Source organism: Pseudophryne corroboree, chromosome 6 (genome assembly GCF_028390025.1).
Source record: "Pseudophryne corroboree isolate aPseCor3 chromosome 6, aPseCor3.hap2, whole genome shotgun sequence".
NCBI classification, from domain to species: Eukaryota; Metazoa; Chordata; class Amphibia; order Anura; family Myobatrachidae; genus Pseudophryne; species Pseudophryne corroboree.
This window is the reverse complement of record NC_086449.1, coordinates 58,954,221-58,976,074: the sequence shown is the minus strand read 5'-3', so window position 1 is coordinate 58,976,074 and position 21,854 is coordinate 58,954,221. Positions and strand designations below refer to the sequence as shown.

The 21,854-nt window shown below is 48.6% G+C and overlaps 1 protein-coding gene across 1 annotated transcript in view; it reads left to right on the top strand.

Annotated features, from left to right (window-relative positions):
* The window catches only part of LOC134936128 (complement C3-like), a 613,812-nt gene that overhangs the window by 493,484 nt on the left and 98,474 nt on the right, over positions 1–21,854 (top strand). Inside the window, exon 27 of the mRNA XM_063931045.1 lies at positions 9,277–9,378. Coding sequence (XP_063787115.1) covers positions 9,277–9,378 — 102 coding nt within the window. The remainder of the gene's footprint in view (positions 1–9,276; positions 9,379–21,854) is intronic.

Here is a 21,854-nt window from a genome sequence, read left to right as displayed (position 1 = left end):
AGTTTACAAAATGTGCCCGGAGGATTCGGTCACAGCTAAAGGAGCTCCTAGGAGTTTTCTTAGTTTTTTGTTTTCTAGAGATAGGTTACAGGCAGGCTGCTGGCAACAGCCTCCCTGCTTCGTGGGACTTAGGGGGGAGTAGGAACCAACTCTTGAAGTTAATGGTTGTCTACTCCGCTGACAGGACACTGAGGTCCTGAGGGTGCTGATTGCAAGCCCACGAGGCAACCACTCACTCCCGCAGCAAGGCTGCCACCCCCTAACAGAGCCACAAGAAAGAAGAGTGTTGAGTACAGCGCCGGCAGCCCGATTAGCGGGTCGCCGGTGAAAATGGCGGCACAAGGGTGGGAGCGCAGCTCTAACAGGCTGCGCTCCTGGAAGGTCCAGCAACACACTGTGTAGGCGCTTTGAGGGGCGTCCTGAGCCAGCACGAATACCCTACACTGGTCACACAGCTAACGGGGGCTAATCTCTGCTGTTAGCACCAAATCTTCAGGCCAGTAGAAACAATTTGTGCGGGAAGCCGCACGCCATTACAGGGGGCGGGGCTTCTCCTCAGAGCGGAGCCATCACTCACCAGCGCCATTATCTCCCTGCAGATCATAGAACAGAATGCTAACAGGGAGCGCTGCCCTCCACATAACTCCATCAATACCTCTGCGGTACCAGGGTGTTATAGACAAGGGGGGAGAGTGTGATTATAGTACTAGTTACCCTATTAAGGTTAATTAGTCAGTGCCAGGCTTTTATCATAATAATTACCTACTGGGGCGCTGTGTGGCTGGCTACTTATACTCTGTGACTCTCTGAAGGTCCTCTGGTTTCTGACATTTTCGTGTGTGTGTGTGTGTGTGTGTGTGTGTGTGTGTGTGTGTGTGTGTATCCACTTTACCATGTCTGAGGACTCTGTGTCCTGTGCTGCAGAGTCTGTATATTCTCCTGAGGAGTCTATTCCATGTACTCAGGACTGCAATGTGCTTTCCCAGCCTTCTGAATCTGAACCACCATGGGTGGATTCTTTAAGGGGAATGATATCCCAGATTTCAACAAGGATGTCACATACTGAGAAAGAGATGCAGTTTTTGAGAAAATCTGTAGAGGGTTTCAAGTATCCAGCTCCCGATACTTCCTCAAAAACCCCACCTACATACCTGAAAAAACGTACACTTGCACAGATAATGTAAGTTGACACTGATACCGACTCTGATACAGGGGACAGTGATGGGGATATGCAGGGGGGAGATGCATCCCTCGCTAAAGGGGTGCAGCTAATGATTGAAGCCATTAGGGATATTTTACATTTTTCTGAGAAGGTACCTTTCCAGTCAGAGGAATCTTATTTTACCAAACATAAGAAATCCTCGCTTACCTTCCCTGCTTCTAAAGAGTTAAACTCTTTATTTGAAAAATCCTGGCAAAATCCAGAGAAGAAATTCTAGATCCCTAAAAGAATTCTAATTGCTTTCCCTTTCCCTGAAGAGGAGAGAAAGAAGCGGAAAAACCCACCTATAATAGACGCTTCTGTATCTATATTGTCTAAAAAGGTGGTTTTACCTGTCCCTGGTTAAACCGCCTTAAAAGAGATGGCTGACCGCAAGATTGAGACTACGCTCAAATCACTATACACAGCTACTGGTGTAGCTTTAAGGCCCACTACAGCTTGTATGTGGATTTCTAAAGCCATAGTAAAGTGGTCAGGGACATTACTAGAGGACTTAGATACTATGGATAGTATTGAATTGAATTATTTTTGCGTCACATACAGAATTCTGCAGGTTTCATGATGGATGCTATGAAGGACCTTGGCATGCTGAACGCAAGGGCTACTTCCATGGCGGTCTCGGCGCGCAGAGGACTCTGGCTACGCCAATGAACTGCGAATGCGGAATCAAAGAAAAGTGTGGAGAACCTACCCTTCACAGGTCAGGCTCTGTTTGGTGATGAATTGGATGCATGGATCTCCACGGCAACTGCGGGTAAGTCAAACTTTCTTCCCTCAGCGACACCACTGACTAGGAAATCTTATCCTACGTCTACACTGCAGTCCTTTCGGACCGCAAAAGTTAAGAAGTCCAAATACCCTTCCACTTTTTTTAGGGGTGGTGGGGGAAAATCCAGAAAACCTGCACCAACAGGTTCTCAGGAACAGAAACCAGGTTCTGCTTCCTCAAAATCTTCAGCATGGCGGTGGACCTCTCAGACTGGAGATCGGACAGGTGAAAGCGAGACTTAAGAATTTCAGTCACATCTGGGCATCATCATGCCCGGACCCCTGGGTAAGAGAGATTGTTACCCAGGGGTACAGACTGGAGTTTCAAGAACTCCCACCTCACAGATTCTTCAAATCAGGCTTACCAGCTTCGCTAACAAAAAGTGCTATCCTACAGGAAGCCATTCAAAAATTGGTTCAAACAAATGTTATTGTTCCAGTTCCACCTCACCTAAAACACAAGGGTTATTACTCAAACCTGTTTGTGGTACCGAAACCGGACGGTTCGGTAAGGCCGATATTAAATCTAAAGTCTTTGAACCCATACTTGAGGTAATTCATATTGAAGATGGAGTCTCTGAGAGCGGTGATCTCAGGTCTGGAGGAGGGGGAATTCCTAGTATCCCTGGATATCAAGGATGCGTACCTTCACATTCCGATCTGGCCGCCTCACCAGGCTTATCTCAGATTTGCGCTGCTGGACTGTCACTATCCGTTCCAGGCACTGCCATTTGGCCTCTCCACAGCACCGAGGGTGTTCACCAAGGTCATGGCAGAGATGATGCTACTCCTCCGCAGGAAGGGATTGAACATAATTCCAAATCTGGACGATCTGCTGATAAAAGCATCTTCCAGGGAGAGGTTGTTGCAGAGTATTGCTCTCTCAACTACTCGACTACTCCGAGATCATGGGTGGATCTTGAACCTTCCAAAGTCACATTTGGAGCCGACAAAGGAGACTGCCCTTCCTGTGGATGATACTTGACACGGAAGTGCAGAGGGTGTTTCTACCGGTGGAGAAAGCGTTGGTGATCCAATCAATGGTACGGGATGTCCTGAAGCCAGCCCGGGTATCGGTTCATCAGTGTATTCACCTTCTGGGGAAGATGGTAACCTCCTACGAGGCTCTACAGTACGGAAGATTCCATGCGAGGTCCTTCCAACTGGATCTCCTAGACAAATGGTCAGGATCACATCTTCACATGCACCAGCGGATACGTCTGTCGTCGAAAGACAGAATTTCACTCCTCTGGTGGCTGCAAACTTCTCACCTACTCGAGGGACGCAGGTTCGGGATTCAGAATTGGATCCTTCTAACCACGGATGCAAGTCTCAGAGGTTGGGGAGCAGTTACCCAAGGGGAAACTTCCAAGAAAAGTGGCCAAGTCTGGAATCCATCCTTCCGATAAACATTCTGGAACTAAGGGCCATATACAACGGCCTTCTACTAGCGCCACATCTTCTGCAAGATTGGACCATTCAGGTTCAGTCGGACAATGTAACAGCAGTGTCCTACATAAACTGACAGAGCGGAACGAAGAGCAGAGCGGCAATTTCAGAGGTAACGAGAATCCTCCTCTGGGCAGAAAGACACGCGGTGGCGCTGTCAGCAATCTTCATTCCAGTAGTGGACAACTGGGAAGCGGACTTCCTCAGCAGACATGATTTCCATCCAGGAGAATGGGGCCTCCACCCGGAGGTGTTCACAGAGGTGACAAGCCGATGGGGTGTACCTCAGGTAGACATGATGGCCTCTTGCCTCAACAAGAAGCTTCGGAGGTACTGTTCCAGGTCAAGAGACCCACAGGCAGTGGCGGTGGATGCACTGGTAACTCCGTGGGTGTTCCAGTCAGTGTATGTGTTCCCTCCACTTCCACTCATCCCAAGGATTCTCAAACTTACAAAAAGAACAAGAGTTCAGGCGATCCTCATTGCTCCAGACTGGCCAAGAAGGGCTTGGTACGCGGATCTTCTGGAATTACTGCAGGAGGATCCGAGGCCTCTTCCTCTTCGCAAGGACCTTCTACAACAGGGGCCGTTCACCTATCAAGACTTACAGCGCCTACGTTTGATGGCATGGAGGTTGAATGCCAGATCTTAGCTCGGAAGGGCATTCTGAAAAAGGTCATTCCTACCCTGATACAGGCCAGGAAGGAATAACATCTTAACATTACCATTGGATTTGGAAAAAGTGTGTGTCTTGGTGTGAATCGAAGAAATTTCCTACGGTGGAGTTTCAACTGGGACGGTTTCTCCTCTTTCCGCAAGCAGGTGTGGATGTGGGCCTATGCTTGGGCTCCATAAAGGTCCAGATTTCGGTCTTGTCCATTTTCTTTCAGAAACAATTGGCTGCCCTCCCTGAGGTTCAGACATTCTTGAAACCTCCACAACCCTTTGTGCCTCTTACGGCACCTTGGGATATTAATGTGGTGCTGCAGTTCCTCAATTGGATTGGTTCGAGCCTTTACAGGAGGTGGACGTCAAGTTCCGTACTTGGAAGACAGTCACACTGTTGGCATTGGCATCTGCTAGATATGTGTAAGAATTGGGGGTATTGTCATGCAAGATCCCATACTTGATTTTCCGTGAGGATAGAGCTGAGCTCAGAACGCGTCAGCACTTTCTTCCAAAGGTTGTGTTGGCTTTTCTTATCAACTAACCTATTGTGGTGTCAGTGGCTACTGACACCTCAGTTACCTCAAAGTCCTTGGATGTTGAGGGCTTTGAAGATATATGTGAAGAGAACTTCTCGTCACAGGAAGTCGGACGCTCATTTTGTCCTTTATGATCCCAAGGGTGTAGTAGGGTATGCTGGCGGCCGCACTCCCGGCGACCAGCATACCGACCGCCGGAATCCCGAACGCCGGCATACCGACCGACAGCATACCGACAGCTGGGCGAGCGCAAATGAGCCCCTCGCGGACTCGCTGCGCTCGCCACACTGCAAGCACGGTGGCGCGCCACGCTATCTATTCTCGCTCCAGGGGAGTCGTGGACCCCCAAGAGGGAGAACAAGTGTCGGTATGCCAGGTGTCGGGATTCTGGCGCCAGTATACTGTGCGCCGAGATCCCGACATACCGGCAAACTGAAGACCACCCGATCCCAACAAGGTTGGGTGTCCTGCTTCTAAGCAGACAATTTCTCGCTGGATCAGGTTTACTAACCAGCATGCTTATTCCACGGCAGGCTTGCCATGTCCGAAAGCTGTTAAGGCCCACTCTACTCATAAGGTGGGTTCTTCCTGGGCAGCTGCCCGGGGTGTCTCGGCTTTGCCAAGCAGCTACTTTGTCAGAGTCGAACACGTTTGCTAAGTTCTACAAGTTCGATACTTTGGCCTCTGAGGACCTTAGTTTGGTCAATCTGTTTTGCAGGAACTCAGCACTTGCCCTCCCATACTGGGAGCTTTGGTACATCCCCATGGTACTAAATGGAACCCCATCATCCTCTAGGATGTAAGTGAAAATAGGATTTTAATTACCTACCAGTAAATCCTTTTCTCGTAGTCTGTAGAAGATGCTGGGCGCCCGCCCAGTGCTTCGTTTTCCTGCATTGTTACTTGGTTAAGTATTGTTATTGGTTCAGTCATTGCTGAATCATTTCAAGTTGGTTAGCTTGGCTTTCCTTTTGTTATGTGTGAGCTGGTGTGAATCTCACCACTCTCTGTGTATTTCCTTCTCTCAAAGTATGTCTGTCTCCTTGGCACAGTTTCTAGACTGTCTGGTAGGAGGGGCATAGAGGGTTGAGCCAGCCCACACTATTAAACTCTTAAAGTGCCCATGGCTCCTAAGGGACCCATATATACCCCATGGTACTAAATGGAACCCCAGCATCCTCTACGGACTACGAGAAAAGGATTTACCGGTAGGTAATTAAAATCCTATTTTTGATCCTCCCTCTTTGAATTTCTTTCTTCTTGCAGTGGTGGTTAATTGGGTATGACAAATCACAAACCTCTTGATGGCATAGCAGGTATGGTTTTGTGTACAGTGGTGTTTTGCCATTTCTGGAGGGAAGCGACTCCATTTTCCCATATGGGTCTCCTTTTAGGCATGGTATGGAAGACCTGTGGATCCCTCTGAGCTATGCATGCAGGTTGCAGCCCACTGAACCCATTTTTTTACACCATTGACGCCACTGCGTGGCAGAGCTTTAATGGTATATTATGATCTGTCTTCCTCCTTCGACCTCTGCCACCATTTAGTTGAACTTGTTATAAATAAATGATGACCACATTTTGGTCTGTGACATTATTTATTTAGAATTAAGTTATATGTTGGGTTTTGAAGTATGGGGACAAGCTGGCATGTGCTGTGCATAGTTTAACCTCAAGCAAGTAGGATGTAATGGTTGAAAATTGGTGCTCAACCATTAATCATCAATAGTAGTGTGTGGTACAGTATGTTAGGTCAACAGTTCTCATGACCATGTGCATAAAGTAAACATGAGAATGACGATATGGTTGAGATGTCGACATGCAGCCTGTCAGCATGTCAACAGTGACCATGTTGACATTCATCATGTGTACATGGATGACATGTTGACATGGCAAAAGGATGACATAATGTCACTAATAGCCCAGCAGTCACTTACCTGCTGCCAGCGGCTACAGAATCTCCAGCTCAGCATCAGAGTCCCAGTGGTCATGAGACCAGTAGTTTTGGTTCCCCCTAACCATAATCCCTAGACTTAACTCTAACCTTCGCCCTAGTGCCTAACCCTAACCTCCTCCTAGTGACCATATCTAATCCTGATGGCAGCACCTAAACTTAGCCTTCAACTTTCTGAGAATGTTGACATTTCAGATGTTGACAATTGTGAACATGTTGACATTCTGAGGATGTCGACATGGTACCTATCAACATGTTCAACCATGTCTACATTCTAGTGTCTACATTGTGATGTTGCCATATGAATAGCAACATGGTAACTGTCACCGTGTGACTAGATCCCTCAAAACGTAAAGGAAAATTAAGGATAAAAAGGGGCATTTTCAGTGGAGCTGAGAGGCGGAAGCAGACCTCTACCTGGGCTTATTGAGGGGGCCCAATACCGCTGCCCCCCCCCCCCCCCCCACACACACACACACACACACACACAGTCTTCCCTGTTGTATATGGTGGAAGTAATATTCTGTTACTTTTAAATACTCAGATTGTCTGATTGCAGCTTCAGTGTAAGTAGATATTTTGAATTACTATTTTTCACAGATGGTAACTGGGAGTCTGTATGTGAATAAGTAATAACAGCAGCTGTACATATAATCAGTGCTTAAAGTGGTCCTAGAGAGGTGGTGGAACTCAACCCCCTCCCCAAGAAGAAAAAGAAGTAAAGCTATTGCGCGCGCCGCCAGAAAAGGGTGCGTGTCCTCAAAAAGGGGCGTGGTCACACAATAGTAACAATGCCCACAGTAGTAGCACCCCGTAATACACATAATGCCCACAGCAGTAGCGCCCCTTATACAATGCCCACAGTTGTAGTGCCCCTTATGCAATGTCCACTTTACTGGTAGTGTCCCTTATATAGAACCCATAGTAGTGGTGCCCCTTATGCAATGCCCGCAATAGTAGTGCCCCTTATGTCCCCAGGAGTGATGCCCCTTATGAAGTGCCGCCTTTACAATGCCCTCATTAGTAGTGCCCCCAGTAGTATTGAACTTAATGGTAATGCACCCAGTAGCAATGTTGCCTGTAGTAATGCCCCCAGTCATTTAGCCCCAGTAGTTATGCCCCCTGTGGTAATGCCCCTGCAGTTATGACCCCAGTAGTTTAGCCCCCAGTTGTTTAGCCCCCATGTAGTTTGCCCGATAGTAATGCCCCCAGTAGTTTGCCCACTTGTAGTTCAGCCCCTGTAGTTATGCCCCCTTTTAGTTTAGCCCCCAGTAGTTTAACCCTTGTAGTTATGCCCCCCTGTAGTTTGCCCCAAGTAGTAATACACCTGTAGTTATACCCCCAGTAGTAATGCCCACCTGTAGTTTGCCCCCAAGTAGTAATGTCCCCAGTAGTTTAACCCCTGTAGTTATGCCCCCAGTAGTTTAGCCACCCTGTAGTAATGCCCCCAAGTAGGAGGGCTGCCACCAAGTAGGAATGCCCTCCTGTAGTTTGCCCCCAGTAGTAATGCCCTCCTGTAGTTTGCCCCCAGTAGTAATGCCCCAGTAGTAATGCACCCAGTAGTAAGCCCCCGTTAGTAATGCCTTCAGTAGTTAGCCCCCATGTAGTTTAGCCCCCAGTAGTAATGCCCCACTGTAGTTTGCCCAAAGTAGTAATGCCCTCCTGTAGTTTGCCCCCAGTAGTAATGCCCTCCTGTAGTTTGCCCCCAGTAATAATGCCCCCGTTTGTAATGCCCCCAGTAGTAAGCCCCGTTAGTAATGCCCCCAGTAGTATGCCCCCGTTTGTAATGCCCCCAGTAGTAATGCCCCTGTTTGTAATGCCCCCAGTAGTAATGCCCCGTTTGTAATGCCCCCAGTAGTAATGCCTTCAGTAGTTAGCCCCCATGTAGTTTAGCCCCCAGTAGTAATGCCCCACTGTAGTTTGCCCCCAAGTAGTAATGCCCCTGTAGTTATACCCCCAGTAGTAATGCCCTCCTGTAGTTTGCCCCCAGCAGTTTGCCCCCATTAGTAATGCCCCCAGTAGTATGCCCACAATAGTAATGCCCCCCCAGTAGTAATGCCCCCAGTAGTTTGCCCACAATAGTAATGACCCCCCCCCCCCAGTAGTAATGCTCCCCCCCAATAGTTTGCCCCCAGCAGTTAGCCCCCAGTAGTAATCCATCCCCCATCCCCCCCCCCCCAACAGAAGCGCCGCTACGCATAGGGAAAAAAATAAAATAAAAATCACCATATTCACCGATCCCCGCTCCCAGGCCGCTGCAGTCCTTCCTTCCGGCACCCGCTCCTCAGCACTATGAGAGAGACGTCATGACGTCTCTCCCATAGCGCACAGTGACAGAGCCGGAAGCCGGAGATCAGTACTGAGCTCCTGCCTCCGGCTACCGCCGGGCGCCCGCTGGTAACGCAATCCCAGCGGGCGCCCGGCATCTTCCAGCGGCAGCACACAGCGGGTTAGGTGAGCCGGAGGAGGCGGAACTGCATTCCGTCTTCAAATGGAACTGACGGAACGCAGTTCCGCCCCGTTCCGGCTCACTTTAACCCCTGCATATAATACATGTGGTAATTACTAGTAAAAACTAAACCTTGGTGCCATTTGTTACACAGTCATGACAATCTCATGTCTCCATCTATTATAAAGCTACATGTTTGTCACAGTATGTGCTTATCTGTCTTACACAGGGAGGGATGACAAAGGGAGCTAAGGAGTTTGAGTCTACACTCACAGCCTTCGTCCTCATCGCTATGCTGGAAAGTGAGAATACCTGTAATCACTACGTTGGTGTAAGTGGCTCAAACATTGTTACCTGACGTTATTTATTAACAGTTATTTATGTAGCGCGCACATATTCCGCAGCGCTTTACAGAGAATATTTTAGCCTGTTCTACCACCGTTGCCCCTATTGGACCACCTATTAGGTATTTATCTTGTGTTTATCCTTTCTGTGAGCAGAGAACACACCTATACAATTATCTGCCAGATCATGAGTCACAATTTTTTATTGAGATATTGTGAGAGTGTGTAGGCACCCAAAATCATGTTTTATAGTGCTACATTTTCTGGAGATGGGTCACATTAATCTCCGACCCCCTGTCGGGCCCTGTCCCTTTTGTGGCTGGCCCCGTATCTGTGCTGTTCTTCATCACCCACCTCCATTGCAGCTCCACCTCCCTCAGCACGGCTCCAACAAACACCCTATGTCGGATTGGCCATAGGGTTTACAAGGAAGATCCCCGGTGGGACGACGCATCCGTGGGGCCTGTTTTGTTTGAGGACATGTGGTCCTATTTATAGATATATTGAATAAGATGCCAAACAATTTGCATATAGGAAAATGACTTTGCCACTTAGCCTGTGATTGCAGATGATCTAGTGCACAGGTTCTCAAACTCGGTCCTCAGGACCCCACACGGTTCATGTTTTGCAGGTCACCTGTAGATTTTTAAAATGTGACAGTTGGTGATACCCAGTGCACCTGCTGGGTGACATGGAGAACTTGAACCGTGTAGGGTCCTGAGGACCGAGTTTGAGAACCACTGATCTAGTGTATGCTCTGTCTGCTTGCTTGGCTGACATATAAGATTGAGTGAATAGTGATTGGGATATGGTTGGTGTAATAAGCAAGAAAATATATCTTTCTAAAGAATTATATAGTTTCCTAAATTCTAAAGGTGTATCCTATAATGTGCTCATAACATGTAATTTTATTTCCTTTTAACTTCCCCTTGATGCTGGACATCCCCACTATCTGGAAAGTCTTGGGGGAGGGTGCTGCTGCCATGGCCCATGGCTAGACCTTACACCTCTGGTGCTGCCCAAGTGGGGCCACTATTACAAATTTTTCCAGGACCGCTTTTTGTTCCCAATCCGCCCCTGGCCGTAACTACCTATGTGCCAGGTGTGCCTGGCACACAGCGCAGTTACCCAGTTACCACCGCGCTGTTGAGGAGATCAGCGCTGGAGGCAGGGAAGGAAGAGGAGGGAGGGGGACTGGAGCCGCAGCAGCGCTATGTCATCGGTAGTAGCGCTGCAGCAGCAGTCCTCTCTCCTTCTGTATTGGCTGCCCGGCGCTGCTGTGAATGCTGGGAAGCGGCTCCAGTCCCCCTCCCTCCTGCTCCTTCTCCCCTGCGGCTGCCGGGGATCTCTGCCAGCACGAGGAGCCTGACTGCCAGCGGAGAGAGATGGTAAGTATATATCTCTCTCTTTCTTTCTTTCTTTCTTTCGCTCTCTCGTCTGCCGCGATGTGTAAAAAGGGGGACTCAGTCTGCCGTAATGTGTACAAAGGGGGACACTGGCTGCCATAATGTGTAAAAAGGGGGACACTGGCTGCCGTAATGTGTAAAAAGGCACGCTGTCTGCCGTAATGTGTAAAAAGGCACGCTGTCTGCCGTAATGTGTAAAAAGGGGGACACTGCCTGCCGTAATGTGTAAAAAGGGGGACGCTGCCTGCCGTAATGTGTAAAAAGGGGACGCTGTCTGTCGTAATGTGTAAAAAGGGGGACTCCGTCTGCCGTAATGTGTAAAAAGGGGGACACTGGCTGCCGTAATGTGTAAAAAGGGGGACGCTGCCTGCCGTAATGTGTAAAAAGGGGACGCTGTCTGCCGTAATGTGTAAAAAGGCATGCTGTCTGCCGTAATGTGTAAAAAGGGGGACTCTGCCTGCTGTAATGTGTAAATTGGGGGACTCAGTCTGCCGTAATGTGTAAAAAGGGGGACACTGGCTGCCGTAATGTGTAAAAAGGGTCACTGTTTGCCGTAATGTGTAAATAGGGGGACGCTGCCTGCCGTAATGTGTAAAAAGGGGGACGCTGCCTGCCGTAATGTGTAAACCTGCCGTAATGTGTAAAAAGGGGATGCTGTCTGCCGTAATGTGTAAAAAGGGGGACACTGCCTGCCATAATGTGTAAAAAGGGGGACACTGCCTGCTGTAATGTGTAAAAAGGGGGACGCTGCCTGCCGTAATGTGTAAAAAGGGGGACTCCGTCTGCCGTAATGTGTAAAAAGGGGGACACTGGCTGCCGTAATGTGTAAAAAGAGGGACTCCGTCTGCCGTATTGTGTAAAAAGGGGGACACTGGCTGCCGTAATGTGTAAAAAGGGTCACTGTTTGCCGTAATGTGTAAAAAGGGGGACGCTGCCTGCCGTAATGTGTAAAAAGGGGGACGCTGCCTGCCGTAATGTGTAAAAAGGGGACGCTGTCTGCCGTAATGTGTAAAAAGGCACGCTGTCTGCCGTAATGTGTAAAAAGGGGGACTCTGCCTGCCGTAATGTGTAAATAGGGGGACACTGTCTGCCGTAATGTGTAAAAAGGGAACGATGTCTGCCGTAATGTGTAAAAAAAGGACGCTGTCTGCCGTAATGTGTAAAAAGGGGGGCACTGTCTGCCGTAATGTGTAAAAAGGGGCTCTACCTAGTGTAGTGGAGCTACTGTGCAGCATAATTTGAATAATGGAGACTACTGTGCACCGTAGTATGAATTGGTATTATTTTGTGGCCACGCCCCCTACGCTACCCCTGTCTTGCGTAGGGGGGGCGTTAATGCCGTTTCTTGCACACAGCGCTAAAATACCTAGTTACGGCACTGGTACTCCTTTACTTACTCTGACAGTCAGTCCTCCTCTTTCAGCCCTATCTCCCCTCTCTCACAATGGCAGCTGTTGGGGCATGTACCTAGGCTTACACTGAGTGCACAGGATAACCTTATATGTTCACAATCACACACACACACACACACATACCAGTATAAATACGTAGATAGACCTGTACCAACTATATATATTATTAAAATATATGCCAATCAAAATGATTCTACAAATGGACCAGTAACAAGATGTTCTGCTTTTACTTGAAGCTCCGAGATATAAAATAAATAAACAAGCGCCTACAGTGTAATCCTGTTTGGGTATTAGCATGTAAAGGAAAACACGCACAATAATGCGATACCGTGTATACATTGTGTTTGTCTAATTAGTACGTGGTAAAAAATACAAATCCTAAAATACTTTATACATTATACTCTGAATATTCACAGTATCTCTTACATAAACACATACAATGAAATAATAAGAATTTACTCACCGGTAATTCTATTTCTCGTAGTCCGTAGTGGATGCTGGGGACTCCGTAAGGACCATGGGAATAGACGGCTCCGCAGGAGACAGGGCACAATTAAAGAAAGATTCAGGACTATCTGGTGTGCACTGGCTCCTCCCCCTATGACCCTCCTCCAGACCTCAGTTAAGATACTGTGCCCGGAAGAGCTGACACAATAAGGAAGGATTTTGAATCCCGGGTAAGACTCATACCAGCCACACCAATCACACCGTACAACTCGTGATATGAACCCCGGTTAACAGTATGATAACAACGGAGCCTCTGAACAGATGGCTCGCAATAACAACCCGATTTGTGGAACAATAACTATTTACAAGTATTGCAGACAATCCGCACTTGGGATGGGCGCCCAGCATCCACTACGGACTACGAGAAATAGAATTACCGGTGAGTAAATTCTTATTTTCTCTGACGTCCTAGTGGATGCTGGGGACTCCGTAAGGACCATGGGGATTATACCAAAGCTCCCAAACGGGCGGGAGAGTGCGGATGACTCTGCAGCACCGAATGAGCAAACTCAAGGTCCTCCTCAGCCAGGGTATCAAATTTGTAAAATTTAGCAAAAGTGTTAGACCCTGACCAAGTAGCCGCTCGGCAAAGTTGCAGTGCCGAGACCCCTCGGGCAGCCGCCCAAGATGAGCCCACCTTCCTTGTGGAGTGGGCTTTTACTGATTTTGGCTGCGGTAGTCCTACCGCAGAATGCGCAAGCTGAATAGTGTTACAAATCCAGCGAGCAATGGTCTGCTTAGAAGCAGGAGCACCCAGCTTATTGGGTGCATACAGGATAAACAGCGAATCAGTTTTCCTGACTCCAGCCGTCCTGGAAACATAAATTTTCAGGGCCCTGACTACGTCCAGCAACTTGGAATCCTCCAAGTCCCTAGTAGCCGCAGGCACCACAATAGGTTGGTTCAAGTGAAACGCTGATACCACCTTCGGGAGAAACTGAGGACGAGTCCTCAACTCTGCCCTATCCATATGGAAAATCAGATAAGGGCTTTTACACGACAAAGCCGCCAATTCTGAAACACGCCTGGCCGAAGCCAGGGCCAACAACATGACCACTTTCCACGTGAGATATTTCAAATCCACGGTTTTAAGTGGCTCGAACCAATGTGACCTCAGGAATCCCAAAACCACATTGAGATCCCAAGGTGCCACAGGAGGCACGTAAGGAGGCTGAATATGCAGAACTCCCTTGACAAAAGTCTGAACTTCAGGCAACGAAGCCAGTTCCTTTTGAAAGAAAATCGACAGAGCCGAAATCTGGACCTTAATGGACCCCAATTTGAGGCCCATCGTCACCCCTGCTTGCAGGAAATGCAGAAAACGACCCAGTTGAAATTCCTCCGTTGGGGCCTTCCTGGCCTCACACCAAGCCACATATTTTCGCCAAATTCGGTGATAGTGGGCTGCAGTCACATCCTTCTTGGCCTTGATCAGGGTAGGAATGACTTCCTCCGGAATACCTTTTTCCTTCAGGATCCGGCGTTCAACCGCCATGCCATCAAACGCAGCCGTGGTAAGTCTTGGAACAGGCAGGGCCCCTGCAGCAGCAGGTCCCGCCTTAGCGGTAGAGGCCATGGGTCCTCTGAGAGCATCTCTTGAAGTTCCGGGTACCAAGTTCTTCTTGGCCAATCCGGAACCACGAGTATAGTTCTCACTCTTCCCCTTCGTATTATTCTCAGCACCTTGGGAATAAGAGGCAGAGGGGGAAACACGTAAACCGACTGGTACACCCACGGTGTCACTAGAGCGTCCACAGCTATCGCCTGAGGGTCCCTTGACCTGGCGCAATATCTTTTTAGCTTTTTGTTGAGGCGGGACGCCATCATATCCACCTGTGGTCTTTCCCAACGGTTTACAATCAATCGGAAGACTTCTGGATGAAGCCCCCACTCTCCCGGGTGAAGGTCGTGTCTGCTGAGGAAGTCTGCTTCCCAGTTGTCCACACCCGGAATGAACACTGCTGACAGTGCTAGCACGTGATTTTCCGCCCATCGGAGAATCCTTGTGGCTTCTGCCATTGCCCTCCTGCTTCTTGTGCCGCCCTGTCTGTTTACATGGGCAACCGCCGTGATGTTGTCTGATTGGATCAGAACCGGTTTGTTTTGAAGCAGGGGACTTGCTTGGCATAGGGCATTGTAAATGGCTCTTAGCTCCAGGATATTTATGTGTAGTGAAATCTCCTGATTTGACCACAGCCCTTGGAAATTTCTTCCCTGTGTGACTGCTCCCCAGCCCCGAAGGCTGGCATCCGTGGTCACCAGGACCCAGTCCTGGATTCCGAATCTGCGGCCCTCTAGTAGATGAGCCCTCTGCAGCCACCACAGTAGTGACACCCTGGTCCTTGCCGACAGGGTTATCCGCTGCTGCATCTGGAGATGCGACCCGGACCATTGGTCCAACAGGTCCCACTGGAAAATCCTTGCGTGGAACCTTCCGAATGGAATTGCTTTGTACGAAGCTACCATTTTTCCCAGGACTCGCGTGCATTGATGTACCGACACCTGTCCTGGTTTTAGGAGGTTTCTGACTAGAGAAGACAACTCCTCGGCTTTTTCCACTGGAAGAAACACTTTTTTCTGGTCTGTGTCCAGAATCATTCCCAGGAACAGAAGACGTGTCGTTGGGACCAGCTGTGACATTGGGATATTGAGAATCCAGCCGTGCTGCTGCAGTACTTCCCGAGAAAGTGCTACCCCCACTAACAACTGTTCCTTGGACCTCGCCTTTATCAGGAGATCATCCAAGTAGGGGATAATTAAAACCCCCTTCTTCCGAAGGAGTATCATCATTTCGGCCATTACCTTGTTAAAGACCCTCGGTGCCGTGGATAACCCAAACGGCAGCGTCTGGAACTGATAGTGACAGTCCTGTACCACAAACCTGAGGTACTCCTGGTGAGGAGGGTAAATGGGGACATGCAGGTAGGCATCCTTGATGTCCAGGGAGACCATGTAATCCCCCTCGTCCAGGCTCGCAATAACCGCCCTGAGCGATTCCATCTTGAACTTGAATCTTTTGATATATGTGTTCAAGGATTTTAAATTTAAGATGGGTCTCACCGAACCGTCCGGTTTCGGTACCACAAACATTGTGGAATAGTAACCCTTTCCTTGTTGAAGGAGGGGTACCTTGACAATCACTTGCTGTGAATACAGTTTTTGGATAGCCACCAACACTGCCTCCCTGGCAGAGGGAGTTGCTGGTAAGGCAGATTTTAGGAAACGGCGGGGGGGAGACGCCTCGAATTCCAGCCTGTATCCCTGAGATACTACTTGAAGGATCCAGGGATCCACCTGTGAGAGAGTCCACTGTGCGCTGAAATTTCTGAGACGGGCCCCCACCGTACCCGGGTCCGCCTGTGAAGCCCCAGCGTCATGCTGTGGACTTACCGGACGCGGGGGAGGACTTCTGCTCTTGGGAACTGGCTGTATGCTGCAGTTTTTTCCCTCTACCTTTGCCTCTCGGCAGAAAGGATGCGCCTCTAGCCCTCTTGTTTTTATGGGGCCGAAAGGACTGTACTTGATAATACGGTGCTTTCTTTTGCTGTGGGGTAGCCTGTGGCAAAAAAGTCGATTTCCCAGCCGTAGCTGTGGAAACGAGATCTGAAAGACCATCCCCAAAAATTTCCATGTGCCTTTTTGAATCGGCATCACCTGACCACTGCCGAGTCCATAACCCCCTTCTGGCGGCAATGGACATAGCGCTTATTTTTTATGCCAGCCGGCAAATATCCCTCTGTGCATCACGCATGTATAAGACAGCGTCTTTTATATGCTCTATTGTCAGCAAAATATTGTCCCTATCCAGAGTATCAATATTATCCGACAGGGAATCTGACCACGCAGCAGCAGCACTGCACATCCATGCCGATGCAATCGCTGGTCGCAATATAATGCCCGTGTGTGTATATATAGCTTTTAGGGTAGCCTCCTGCTTTCTCTCAGCAGGTTCCTTTAGGGCGGCCGGAGACGGTAGTGCCACCTTTTTTGATAAACGTGTAAGCGCTTTATCTACCCTAGGGGGTGTTTCCCAACGTGACCTATCCTCTGGCGGGAAAGGGTACGCTGCCAATAACCGTTTAGAAATTATCAATTTCTTATCGGGGGAAGTCCACGCTTCCTCACACACCTCATTTAATTCCTCAGATGCAGGAAAAACTACTGGTAGCTTTTTCTCACCAAACATAATACCCTTTTTTGTGGTACCTGGGGTACTATCAGAAATGTGTAATACATTTTTCATTGCCTCAATCATGTAACGGGTGGCCCTATTGGAAGGTACACTAGTCTCATCGTCGTCGACACTGGAGTCGGTATCCGTGTCAACATCTGTGTCTGCCATCTGAGGTAGCGGGCGTTTTAAAGCCCCTGATGACATTTGAGACGCTTGGACAAGCACAAGCTGAGTAGCCGGCTGTCCTATGTCGTCAACCCTTTTATGTAAGGAGCTGACACTGTCACGTAATTCCTTCCATAAGTCCATCCACACAGGAGTCGACCCCACAGGGGGTGACATCACATTCACAGGCATTTGCACTGCCTCCACATCATTATCCTCATCATACATGTCGACACAGCAGTACCGACACACAGCACACACACAGGGAATGCTCTGACAGAGGACAGGACCCCACAAAGCCCTTTGGGGAGACAGAGGGAGAGTATGCCAGCACACACCAGAGCGCTATATAACCCAGGGATATCACTATACAGAGTGTTTTCCCCTATAGCTGCTTGTATTATAAATACTGCGCCTAAATTTATTGCCCCCCCTCTCTTTTTACCCTTTCTGTAGTGCAGGACTGCAGGGGAGAGCCAGGGAGCGATCCTTCCAGCGGAGCTGTGAGGGAAAATGGCGCCAGTGTGCTGAGGAAGATGGCTCCGCCCCTTTTTCGGCCGGCTTTCTCCCGCTGTTTGTGTAAATCTGGCAGGGGTAATTTACACCTATTTAACCTCTAGGGCTATATATGGTGTTAGTTTTGCCAGCCAAGGTGTTAATATTGCTGCTCAGGGCGCCCCCCCCCCCCCAGCGCCCTGCACCCATCAGCGACCGGAGTGTGTGGTGTGCATGAGGAGCAATGGCGCACAGCTGCAGTGCTGTGCGCTACCTTGGAGAAGACAGAAGTCTTCAGCCGCCGATTTTCCGGACACTTCTTGCTTCTGGCTCTGTAAGGGGGACGGCGGCGCGGCTCTGGGACCGGACGACGAGGTCGGGTCCTGTGTGCGATCCCTCTGGAGCTAATGGTGTCCAGTAGCCTAAGAAGCCCAAGCTACCACCAGTTAGGTAGGTTCGCTTCTTCTCCCCTTAGTCCCTCGTTGCAGTGAGCCTGTTGCCAGCAGGTCTCACTGTAAAATAAAAAACCTAAATTATACTTTCTTTCTAGGAGCTCAGGAGAGCCTCCTAGTGTGCATCCAGCTCGGCCGGGCACAGAAATCTAACTGAGGTCTGGAGGAGGGTCATAGGGGGAGGAGCCAGTGCACACCAGATAGTCCTGAATCTTTCTTTAATTGTGCCCTGTCTCCTGCGGAGCCGTCTATTCCCATGGTCCTTACGGAGTCCCCAGCATCCACTAGGACGTCAGAGAAAACAAAATATAATCTCTTTTATACAGTATTGTAATGCAAAATACCATAAATGCCCCATACACATGAGCCATTTACTTTTATTTAGTGTTCACAGTGTCCTCTCATTAAAGTAATTTTGCTAGCTGGTCACATTCCTATTATATGCATGTATGTGTACTCAACAATAAGGCAAAAGTAAGCATCAAATGCCGTTTGTCCTACACACATAAAATGAAATATTCAGCTCTCTGGCAATTATATATCCCAGTCCTGAGGGTACAAGTATCTTCAGCACTCTAGCAGTTATATATCAGTCCTGAGTGTACTATGTATATATATATATATATATATATATATATATATATATATATATATATATATATACACATATACCGTGTGTGTGTGTGTGTGTGTGTGTGTGTGTGTGTGTGTATATTTATACATTATATTATTTATACAGTATATTTATTCTAGTTACTCCTACCAACTCATACCACCAGAACCATCCCTTATATTCTCTACATTTGAGGTCCACGCCATACGCCTCTTCCAACCAGTCCATCTTAGAGTAGCTGTCATATACCGCCCCCCTGGCACTGCTTCCATATTCATCGACAACTTTGCTTCCTGGCTTCCTCACTTCCTCTCTTCTGACATTCCCACCATTATCCTAGGCGATTTCAACATCCCTATTGACATCCCCACACAATCCCCTGCCTCTAAACTCCTTACCCTCACCTCTTCACTTGGTCTCTCCCAGTGGACCTCCTCACCCTCCCATGTGAATGGGAGCTCACTGGATCTGGTCTTCACTTACCGCTGTGATATTTCTGATTTTTCCAACTCCCCATTTCCCCTCTCTGACCACCACCTGCTCTCCTTTAACCTATTTCTCTCGACTTCCCCATCTCTACCTCCTAAGGCTACCATCACTAAGCGTAACATTGAAGCTATTGACACCACATTCCTTTCCTCCCTGTTTGACTCACTTCTCTCTCCTATTCTCTTTCTCTCATGCCCTGAACAAGCCACTTCCACATACAATGCTTCCCTTACTTCTGCTCTTGACTCTGTTACTCCACCAACCACTATTCACCCTTGCAAATTAACACCTCAACCCTGGCACACCAAATGCACCAGCTATCTGCAAAAATGCTCACGTACTGCTGAGCGACACTGGAGGAAATCACGCTCTAAGGCAGACTTCCTCCATTTCAAACTTATGCTCTCATCCTTCAGTGCTGTCCTTTCTCTTGCTAAACAGTCATACTTCAAGAACCTCATCTCCTCCCAGTCTTCCAACCCCCGGCGCCTCTTTGCCACTCTCAACTCACTTCTCTGCCCACCTCCACCTCGTCTCCCTTCCTCACTCTCTGCTCTTGACTTTGCCACTTACTTCACATCCAAAATTGACTCCATACGTCAGGACATCACATCACACCAGACCATCAGTAACCAGCCTTCTCCCATCCAGAGGCGGATTGGCCATAGGGTTTACAGGGAAGATTCCCGGTGGGCCGATGCACCCGTGGGGCCTGTTTTGTTTGAGAACATGTGGTCCTTTTTATAGACATAATGAATAAGATGCAAAATAATTTGCATATATGAAAATTACTGCCACTTAGCCTGTGATTGCAGATGATCTAGTGTATGCTCTGTCTGCCTGCTTGGCTGACATATAAGATTGAGTGAATAGTGATTGGGATACGGTTGGTGTAATAAGCAAGAAAATATATCTTTCTAAAGAATTATATAGTTTCCTAAATTCTGAAGGCGTATCATATAATGTTCTCATAATATTTAATTTTATTTCTTTTTAACTTCCCCCTTGATGCTGGACATGCCCACTATATGGAAAGTCTTGGGGGGAGGGTGCTGCTGCCATGGCCCATGGCTAGACCTTACACCTCTGGTGCTGCCCTTGTGGGGCCACTAGTACAAATTTTTCCAGGGCCGCTTTTTGTTCCCAATCCGCCCCTGCTCCCATCCCTTACCAACCCTCCCCATCCCTCGCACCAACTCTGTCATCTTTCTCCCATGCATCTGGAGAGGAAGTCATGGCCCTCATTCGTTCCTGTCCCCTCACCACCTCCCCACTTGACCCTATCCCCTCCCGCCTCCTCTGCTACCTCTCTTCGTCTGCTTGTTCCCATCTTTCCCACCTTCTCAATCTCTCCCTCTCACCAGGCACTGTCCCCTCTGCCTTCAAGCACGCACTCATCTCTCCTATTCTTTAAAAACCTACCCTTGATCCAAACACTCTCTCCAACTACCGACCCATCTCTCTCCTCCCTTTTGCCTCCAAACTCCTTGAGCGTATTGTCTACAACCGCCTTACTTCCTTTCTTTCCTCACACTCACTGCTTGACCCAGTCCAGTCTGGCTTCCGTCCTCTCCACTCCACTGAAACTGCCCTTACAAAAGTATGCAATGACCTCCATGCTGCTAAATCTAAGGGACACTACTCTTTACTTATTCTACTTGATCTCTCTGCTGCTTTTGACACTGTGGACCATCCTCTCCTACTGCAAATCCTTCACTCCATTGGTCTGCGTGACACTGCCCTCTCTTGGTTGTCGTCCTACCTTTCTGACCGTTCATTCTCTGTCTCCTCTCATGACTCCACCTCCCCCTCACTTCCACTAACTGTAGGGGTACCCCAAGGTTCTGTCCTTGGTCCTCTTCTCTTCTCTCTCTATACGTCCTCACTAGGTAAGCTCATTAGTTCTTTTGGTTTCCAATATCATCTCTATGCTGATGACACTCAAATCTATTTTTCCTCTCCAGACCTCTCCCCTGCTCTCCTCACTCGTATCTCCAACTGTCTCTCTGCTATCTCTTCCTGGATGTCCCAGCGCTTTCTTAAACTTAACATGTCTAAGACCGAGCTGATCATCTTCCCTCCCTCCCGCATAACCTCACCTCCTACAATCTCATTATCTATTGATGGCACTACTATCTCCTCTACCCCCCAAAGTGCGCTGTCTTGGAGTAATCCTTGACTTCTCCCTCTCCTTCAAACCACACATTCAGCACCTCTCACAAACCTGCCGTTTTCATCTAAAAAATATTTCCAGGATCAGACCCTTTCTGACCCAAGATGCTACTAAGACTCTTATCCACTCACTGGTCATCTCCAGACTGGACTACTGTAATCTCCTCCTGACTGGTATTCCTGACAAATACCTCTCTCCACTCCAATCTATCCTCAATGCTGCTGCTCGGCTCATTTTCCTCACCAAACGCACTACGTCCACCTCTCCTCTCTTACTAGACCTTCACTGGCTCCCCTTCCCTTTCAGAATCCATTTCAAGCTTCTCACACTTCCTTATAAAGCCCTCACCCACTCCTCTCCCATCTACATCTCTGATCTTATCTCGCTTTACACTCCCACCCGTCCTCTTCGCTCTGCTAATGCTCGCCGACTCTCCTGCCTACGGATTACTTCCTCCCACTCCTACCTCCAAGATTTTTCACGTGCTGCACCACTTCTCTGGAATTCCCTACCTCTCCCCCTCAGACTCTCCACCTCTCTACAAAACTTCAAACGGGCTCTCAAGACCCACTTCTTC